At 37.8% G+C, this 9,639-nt stretch overlaps 2 protein-coding genes across 2 annotated transcripts; both read left to right on the top strand.

Moving 5' to 3' along the window:
• Window positions 1–8: 8 nt before the first annotated feature.
• On the top strand, window positions 9–4,394 carry LOC145911560 (uncharacterized). Its single transcript, XM_082998948.1, has 12 exons — window positions 9–89; window positions 387–419; window positions 588–640; window positions 1,204–1,448; window positions 1,592–1,709; window positions 2,098–2,179; window positions 2,241–2,378; window positions 2,488–2,690; window positions 2,834–2,976; window positions 3,118–3,376; window positions 3,522–3,573; window positions 3,781–4,394. Exons 1-12 carry the CDS (start codon window positions 64–66, stop codon window positions 3,923–3,925), a joined length of 1,497 nt encoding a protein of 498 aa, XP_082855074.1. The 5' UTR covers window positions 9–63; the 3' UTR covers window positions 3,926–4,394.
• An 835-nt stretch (window positions 4,395–5,229) lies between these two features.
• On the top strand, window positions 5,230–9,603 carry LOC145911672 (uncharacterized). The gene is made up of 12 exons (XM_082999084.1): window positions 5,230–5,292; window positions 5,590–5,622; window positions 5,791–5,843; window positions 6,407–6,651; window positions 6,802–6,919; window positions 7,308–7,389; window positions 7,451–7,588; window positions 7,698–7,900; window positions 8,044–8,186; window positions 8,328–8,586; window positions 8,732–8,783; window positions 8,991–9,603. Exons 1-12 carry the CDS (start codon window positions 5,267–5,269, stop codon window positions 9,133–9,135), a joined length of 1,497 nt encoding a protein of 498 aa, XP_082855210.1. The 5' UTR covers window positions 5,230–5,266; the 3' UTR covers window positions 9,136–9,603.
• The last annotated feature ends 36 nt before the right edge of the window (window positions 9,604–9,639 follow it).

Raw genomic sequence — 9,639 nt, 5'->3', positions numbered from 1 at the left:
TAGACTTGCAGCAGTGTCGAGTACCAGTTTCCATGTAAATCTCGCCAGGTGTGGACTTGCGTTATGGATGAAGAAAAGGGATACCTCAGGTGGGTTAAAGACTGGCGTAAGAACTAGGTTCGACAGTTTGATGTTAATCTACTCACGAAAGCGTTACCAATTTTCCTGTTTGGGGGAAGCCAGAACCGTATAATTTGAAGCAGCGCGCTTTATGGAGTCTAGCATCAGACGATATCAGATTTCTGTCATTTCCCCTGTGAGTTACTTACAGTAAACATACTTGATGTAATGTAGCGATGCCTCCAGTAGTTTGGGAATAGTGTGGCGCTGTGCTCTGGCGATAGATAAAAACAGATCTATTTATTTAAGATCAATTTGTTTTTTAGAATTCGAAAATGCAACAAGTTTCGTGACACAAGGTAAGTTAACAAATTGCTTTGATTTTTTTGTCTAGCTATGTTTTGATGGTTTTATTTTTGTTAATTGAGTTCCGTTCACTTCGGCAAGTAATTTCCCTATTTTATCTATAAAAGGAGTGTTAACGTCCTGGACATTTACATAAGACTTTTGTCATTGACATTATTCAGGAAACGACCTCATCGAGGCAAAAAACGGTGTCCATGTCCTGAAAATGTCAAACGTAAGTGTAATTTTTTTTGAAAAAGGAATGCATTTTCTTTCGGTTATATGAAACATTGCCTGGCATGTCAGTTTCTTGACACGAGTTTAAAATATCATTACGTGAAACTTTATGAAAAAACACCACTAATATTCTTTTGTCAAAAGAATTGGAAAAATCTTATTTTGACGTCCATTTGACTTATTTAAAAACTTTTGAAACACGACAATGGAACATGCTCACTACTCTAATCTACTGAGTGGAGTGTCGAAGCTTCGTCCAAACACAAAACCACGCAATCGACTCCAGAAAGTACTTCTCGTCTAGTGACGCTAGGGTGCTGTCTGCATAGGGAGCGAAACTCGTCTTGAATAAATGACTCTTGTTTTTACGAACACGGTCTTGTTTCTGTCTATAGGAACAGGCACTTTATTTGTTAGTGGAGGACACAGTTTTTCGAACTGTCTGACTTTGCATAACATACTGGGCTTTTTATGCTTAGTGTTTTTAAAAGAGCAAATCTGGCATCTCTGCAACTTTTTGATTCAGGTTGTATTGAAATTTACTTTTGTAACTGTCTGCAGCCAAAGTCCTAAAATTATCGAAAAAATGCAAATTGAAACTTGCCAAGCTGAAGTTGTTACTCGATAAACGTCCAGCCGGGTCACGCAGACGAACTGTCAAGCGAAGATATAGACAGGTTTTCAGCCAATGGGATCCCACTGCAAAGAGTGGGATGGCGGGATCACATGATCTCGACCTGCTGGATGTAGAGAATGACCGGTTACCATCGGAGAGAAGTCGGCGAAATTCCGAGCTAGATGTTGGGGTGAGATACGTGTGTTCTGTATTTATTTAGCATTTAGCAAGAGAGTTTTATTTTCTATGATATTTTGAACACAACCACAAGTGTTTCGATATCATTTTAACAAATATCCTATTTTTATGTCCATTGTCGCCTGACCTTCACAGCGGCAAACAACAGTAGCGAGCAACTTGACATATTCTGCGCCCTTTCTACGCAACCTTGTGATGATTTCTCCGCATTGTAACTTGCACACCGACACCAGTTCAATCATTTGCTTAAAAGGTATTGCAGATATGGCGAATAATTTCCAAATATATCACCTGTCTCTGTCAGTTTAAACAGAACAAAGGAGGGGTTCGCAAACCCACAAACACTATGAAATTTTGGAGTTCATTGGATAAACGTTCGTAACACAATACTAAAATGTGTTGTATTTCAAAAAATGTGCTCATAGTTTGACTTCTTATAGTCGTTTTTGCCCACTCAGAGTAATTTGTATTTGAGAACCTGTCATTAAAGTGATGACGCTTATCCCACGTAATAAGCGGACGGTCAGGAAACCAGTTGTTATATATGGACTATTTACCCATTTCCACTAACCTTAATTGAATGGTAGATTATATTATTAAAGTAATTTTTGTACTCACTATCGTTGAATTGGATCTTTTAGCACCAACAAATAACAACAAATGGAAGAAACGAAGAAAAGATTTTTTTTCACGCAACATTAGGGATATGATGGTCAGCGTGAAGTAAGTCTTTTTTCCATTTACTTTTCGTGTATATCTTTGAGCTTACACTTGTGTCATGCAGGTACATGCGACTATTGAAGCAATGCATGACAAAAGCAAACGTTCGTTTTGAAACGCCCAGATCTGGTTCGAAAAAATGTAAATGCCCGAGTACAACCAAACCGCCTTCGACCACACCAACAAGTTTTAATCCAATGCGGTAAATTTTCGCTGTGAGAAGTAATTTCATTGAGAGATATAACACGTTTTTTTCTGACTTTTCTACCTAGAATTGACTCATTTTTAAACTCAAGCGGTAATTTCCTTAGGTTAATCCAACATGACCGTGATTTGCGTTTGGCTGAATTTCGGGAGTTTCTTCGAGACCGCCAGGAGGCCAGATACAACAAGATCCTTAAAAAACAACGAAAGACGAACAGAAACAATACCGACCCACGAAGATGTTCTCATTCCGGGATAACTTGCTTCAAATTAGATCGGAACAGATGGATTACGCCTCCTCGTTGGGAAGGTTGCTGTTCTGTGTTTGCATAAATTATGTATATACGTATTTAGAAAACTGCCCTTTCTCACGTGGTGGACAATGTCTTATTTTTGCTGATCAGTCTTCCACCATGATTAACATATTTTGGTTGTTGTTTTCTTCCTTATCAGGTGAGGACAAATGTTATTGCGTCAACTCTAACAACAACACGTTTTGGTGTGTTCGAATTATTAATGAAACGAGTAATTTGCTTTACTGCGAGTACGTCACCGGTTTCATCGAATACTTTGATCTTAATCAAGATCCTCATCAGGTGAGCAATAAGCTATATGCACTTCATTAAAAGTGTGTGAGAACTTTTATTCAACTGTGGTTATTACAGGGTATAGTCTGTAGTATGTTACGATCATAGATTTAGTTGTTTAAAGTCTAAAATTAACAAATCGATTTGTAGTTGGAAAACACATACCTAGAATTGAGCGAAGAACGTCTGCTGGCGCTTAACAATGAGCTTGTGAAACTTCGTCACTGCAAAGGTGCTGCAAACTGTCACGTTCACCGGTCACATACTAATGCACTACGGCCCTCTGGTGTTAATAATGACGCAAATCTTGACGTTAATGCAACGACCGCATTCTCATCATTACCTTCAAGTGTCACTGTGGCAACCACTTCAACGATTGAGTCTTACTTACCAACTAACTACCCACCAGGTAACTTGTTTTGTTGGTAAAACAACATGGGGCCAAAAGTATATTTTTTTATGCTGTCAACATTTTAATTAATTGTTTATTGTAACGTAAAACTTAATTATTGCTTCTGCATTTTCTACGTTGAATTGTTCGCTGCTGTCTTCAGGTTCAAATTACAGAAGCAATTTAAATGGACGAAGCATGCGAAGTAGGCGGAGGTAATTCAGTAATTTGTTTGATTTCGTTAAAATGCATTACGTGTATTCTGCATATAGTGCGTATATAATTGCTGTGACGTTCGGAAAACAAGCCGAACTTTCCGAGAAATGCAGTTTTGTGCATTCGCTGTGTACGAATTTTACTGAAATATTTGTGGGTGCAAAACATTATGCGTATTTGTATTAACATGTAAATAAACATTTCAGAAACAAAAAGAAACCACATCGCAAATTGCTGGATGTTCAGGAGAAGAAAAGATCCCATGTGGGACGATTCCGGAGGTCTTGCAAGTATCTTTATGGTCCCCAGTGGCACAAGTGTGCAAGAAAAAATACAAGTTATATGCAGTAAAACACTAAAGCAAACATCCTTTTTGAAAACCACCAACTTGGTGTAAAACTTGATTTATGTTGTTTTACGCTGTATATATAGTCGTTGTGTTGTGTGTTGTCATAACGTGTTTATTCTTTCACTCAGCAGTATTACCTTCATCAATTATCATAAACAATCATCATATTTGCCCCAACTTATGCTTAACATTGCCAGGGAAACCCTCAAAGAAAGTGGAGACACTGTCTGCAGCAACATCGTACTTATAACTGTTTACATGTCGGTATATGCGTAACCAACAATTTGCCAAAAGTATTTTTAAACTTGATAAAACGGATTTGTATTGCACTGTTTCAAGCTAACAGTAACGTTCACGGCTTTGCACTTTTTTCATACTGCACCACTGTAATCAATTGATCTGCAGCTCGTTTTAAGTTCATTTCGTTTTATGTTACAACATACAATGTGTGGGCACCATTACTGCTTCCTGGGCGCTAAGATACATGTTCAGTATTGTTTTTACCTATGTGTGCTGAAGTTGTTCGTGCAGTTGTATGATAAGAGGCCACGGCCTATATAGAGAGGCTAGTATAACAACCGATATTAGAATGTTAACGCAACAGTCATGTTTTTAAAGAAAATTATTAGTTGGTATGTTTGATTTATGAACATAAACACATCACCTTATTAGCCTCGTTGACAAATTCGAATTACCAACGCACCCAATATCAGCTTTTCATGCCCGATCCTAGGAAATGCGGGGGCTAAATTTCCCCTCAAAAGATTACAACAAATTTGATTTGGCCCGCATGGTTAATGCGGACCCCTTCAAAGCGCGAAACCGATTAGGCCAAATCGGTCAAATGTGCCTTGGTCCGACCCTGCAGCTTTTAAAAATGCCACAACATGCTTTCAATGCTCACTTGTGTTATCTTAAGGAGTAGCGTCACAGTACAACATTGTTTTTTTTAGGTGGAGCAAACACAACTCCTATAAATGGTTTTGGTGCTTAAATTTGTCCAGTAGCAATTTAGTATATGTTGCATAAAAAAACAGTTCCAATGCCTAATTTTGTACTGCCCTAAAAAAACTTAAATTAGTAATTATACATATGCCTGTCACACCACCTTCACTTGTATATTATCATCAAATGTATTGGATTTACTATTAGGAAACTGCAAATCAATTGTGGGAAAGTCTGTTGGTACTTTTTCTGGGAATGTAGTTTTTCCTATTTCAAATTGTTTCCTTCAATTCCGATCGAGTATCTTGAGTATCGAACGTCAATCTGTCTTTCCATAGACTTGCAGCAGTGTCGAGTACCAGTTTCCATGTAAATCTCGCCAGGTGTGGACTTGCGTTATGGATGAAGAAAAGGGATACCTCAGGTGGGTTAAAGACTGGCGTAAGAACTAGGTTCGACAGTTTGATGTTAATCTACTCACGAAAGCGTTACCAATTTTCCTGTTTGGGGGAAGCCAGAACCGTATAATTTGAAGCAGCGCGCTTTATGGAGTCTAGCATCAGACGATATCAGATTTCTGTCATTTCCCCTGTGAGTTACTTACAGTAAACATACTTGATGTAATGTAGCGATGCCTCCAGTAGTTTGGGAATAGTGTGGCGCTGTGCTCTGGCGATAGATAAAAACAGATCTATTTATTTAAGATCAATTTGTTTTTTAGAATTCGAAAATGCAACAAGTTTCGTGACACAAGGTAAGTTAACAAATTGCTTTGATTTTTTTGTCTAGCTATGTTTTGATGGTTTTATTTTTGTTAATTGAGTTCCGTTCACTTCGGCAAGTAATTTCCCTATTTTATCTATAAAAGGAGTGTTAACGTCCTGGACATTTACATAAGACTTTTGTCATTGACATTATTCAGGAAACGACCTCATCGAGGCAAAAAACGGTGTCCATGTCCTGAAAATGTCAAACGTAAGTGTAATTTTTTTTGAAAAAGGAATGCATTTTCTTTCGGTTATATGAAACATTGCCTGGCATGTCAGTTTCTTGACACGAGTTTAAAATATCATTACGTGAAACTTTATGAAAAAACACCACTAATATTCTTTTGTCAAAAGAATTGGAAAAATCTTATTTTGACGTCCATTTGACTTATTTAAAAACTTTTGAAACACGACAATGGAACATGCTCACTACTCTAATCTACTGAGTGGAGTGTCGAAGCTTCGTCCAAACACAAAACCACGCAATCGACTCCAGAAAGTACTTCTCGTCTAGTGACGCTAGGGTGCTGTCTGCATAGGGAGCGAAACTCGTCTTGAATAAATGACTCTTGTTTTTACGAACACGGTCTTGTTTCTGTCTATAGGAACAGGCACTTTATTTGTTAGTGGAGGACACAGTTTTTCGAACTGTCTGACTTTGCATAACATACTGGGCTTTTTATGCTTAGTGTTTTTAAAAGAGCAAATCTGGCATCTCTGCAACTTTTTGATTCAGGTTGTATTGAAATTTACTTTTGTAACTGTCTGCAGCCAAAGTCCTAAAATTATCGAAAAAATGCAAATTGAAACTTGCCAAGCTGAAGTTGTTACTCGATAAACGTCCAGCCGGGTCACGCAGACGAACTGTCAAGCGAAGATATAGACAGGTTTTCAGCCAATGGGATCCCACTGCAAAGAGTGGGATGGTGGGATCACATGATCTCGACCTGCTGGATGTAGAGAATGACCGGTTACCATCGGAGAGAAGTCGGCGAAATTCCGAGCTAGATGTTGGGGTGAGATACGTGTGTTGTTCTGTATTTATTTATTTAGCATTTAGCAAGAGAGCTTTATTTTATATGATATTTTGAACACAACCACAAGTGTTTCGATATCATTTTAACAAATATCCTATTTTTATGTCCATTGTCGCCTGACCTTCACAGCGGCAAACAACAGTAGCGAGCAACTTGACATATTCTGCGCCCTTTCTACGCAACCTTGTGATGATTTATCCGCATTGTAACTTGCACACCGACACCAGTTCAATCATTTGCTTAAAAGGTATTGCAGATATTGCGAATAATTTCCAAATATATCACCTGTCTCTGTCAGTTTAAACAGAACAAAGGAGGGGTTCGCAAACCCACAACCAATATGAAATTTTGGAGTTCATTGGATAAACGTTTGTAACACAATACTAAAATGTGTTGTATTTCAAAAAATGTGCTCATAGTTTGACTTCTTATAGTCGTTTTTGCCCACTCAGAGTAATTTGTATTTGAGAACCTGTCATTAAAGTGATGATGCTTATCCCACGTAATAAGTGGACGGTCAGGAAACCAGTTGTTATATATGGACTATTTACCAATTTCCACTAACCTTAATTGAATGGTAGATTATATTATTAAAGTAATTTTTGTACTCACTATCGTTGAATTGGATCTTTTAGCACCAACAAATAACAACAAATGGAAGAAACGAAGAAAAGATTTTTTTTCACGCAACATTAGGGATATGATGGTCAGCGTGAAGTAAGTCTTTTTTCCATTTACTTTTCGTGTATATCTTTGAGCTTACACTTGTGTCATGCAGGTACATGCGACTATTGAAGCAATGCATGACAAAAGCAAACGTTCGTTTTGAAACGCCCAGATCTGGTTCGAAAAAATGTAAATGCCCGAGTACAACCAAACCGCCTTCGACCACACCAACAAGTTTTAATCCAATGCGGTAAATTTTCGCTGTGAGAAGTAATTTCATTGAGAGATATAACACGTTTTTTTCTGACTTTTCTACCTAGAATTGACTCATTTTTAAACTCAAGCGGTAATTTCCTTAGGTTAATCCAACATGACCGTGATTTGCGTTTGGCTGAATTTCGGGAGTTTCTTCGAGACCGCCAGGAGGCCAGATACAACAAGATCCTTAAAAAACAACGAAAGACGAACAGAAACAATACCGACCCACGAAGATGTTCTCATTCCGGGATAACTTGCTTCAAATTAGATCGGAACAGATGGATTACGCCTCCTCGTTGGGAAGGTTGCTGTTCTGTGTTTGCATAAATTATGTATATACGTATTTAGAAAACTGCCCTTTCTCACGTGGTGGACAATGTCTTATTTTTGCTGATCAGTCTTCCACCATGATTAACATATTTTGGTTGTTGTTTTCTTCCTTATCAGGTGAGGACAAATGTTATTGCGTCAACTCTAACAACAACACGTTTTGGTGTGTTCGAATTATTAATGAAACGAGTAATTTGCTTTACTGCGAGTACGTCACCGGTTTCATCGAATACTTTGATCTTAATCAAGATCCTCATCAGGTGAGCAATAAGCTATATGCACTTCATTAAAAGTGTGTGAGAACTTTTATTCAACTGTGGTTATTACAGGGTATAGTCTGTAGTATGTTACGATCATAGATTTAGTTGTTTAAAGTCTAAAATTAACAAATCGATTTGTAGTTGGAAAACACATACCTAGAATTGAGCGAAGAACGTCTGCTGGCGCTTAACAATGAGCTTGTGAAACTTCGTCACTGCAAAGGTGCTGCAAACTGTCACGTTCACCGGTCACATACTAATGCACTACGGCCCTCTGGTGTTAATAATGACGCAAATCTTGACGTTAATGCAACGACCGCATTCTCATCATTACCTTCAAGTGTCACTGTGGCAACCACTTCAACGATTGAGTCTTACTTACCAACTAACTACCCACCAGGTAACTTGTTTTGTTGGTAAAACAACATGGGGCCAAAAGTATATTTTTTTATGCTGTCAACATTTTAATTAATTGTTTATTGTAACGTAAAACTTAATTATTGCTTCTGCATTTTCTACGTTGAATTGTTCGCTGCTGTCTTCAGGTTCAAATTACAGAAGCAATTTAAATGGACGAAGCATGCGAAGTAGGCGGAGGTAATTCAGTAATTTGTTTGATTTCGTTAAAATGCATTACGTGTATTCTGCATATAGTGCGTATATAATTGCTGTGACGTTCGGAAAACAAGCCGAACTTTCCGAGAAATGCAGTTTTGTGCATTCGCTGTGTACGAATTTTACTGAAATATTTGTGGGTGCAAAACATTATGCGTATTTGTATTAACATGTAAATAAACATTTCAGAAACAAAAAGAAACCACATCGCAAATTGCTGGATGTTCAGGAGAAGAAAAGATCCCATGTGGGACGATTCCGGAGGTCTTGCAAGTATCTTTATGGTCCCCAGTGGCACAAGTGTGCAAGAAAAAATACAAGTTATATGCAGTAAAACACTAAAGCAAACATCCTTTTTGAAAACCACCAACTTGGTGTAAAACTTGATTTATGTTGTTTTACGCTGTATATATAGTCGTTGTGTTGTGTGTTGTCATAACGTGTTTATTCTTTCACTCAGCAGTATTACCTTCATCAATTATCATAAACAATCATCATATTTGCCCCAACTTATGCTTAACATTGCCAGGGAAACCCTCGAAGAAAGTGGAGACACTGTCTGCAGCAACATCGTACTTATAACTGTTTACATGTCGGTATATGCGTAACCAACAATTTGCCAAAAGTATTTTTAAACTTGATAAAACGGATTTGTATTGCACTGTTTCAAGCTAACAGTAACGTTCACGGCTTTGCACTTTTTTCATACTGCACCACTGTAATCAATTGATCTGCAGCTCGTTTTAAGTTCATTTCGTTTTATGTTACAACATACAATGTGTGGGCACCATTACTGCTTCCTGGGCGCTAAGATACATGTTCAGTATTGTTTTTACCT

The sequence above is a fragment of the Ascidia mentula genome, chromosome 8, assembly GCF_947561715.1.
Source record: "Ascidia mentula chromosome 8, kaAscMent1.1, whole genome shotgun sequence".
Taxonomy (NCBI): Eukaryota; Metazoa; Chordata; class Ascidiacea; order Phlebobranchia; family Ascidiidae; genus Ascidia; species Ascidia mentula.
This window is presented reverse-complemented; position numbering and strand designations above follow the sequence as displayed.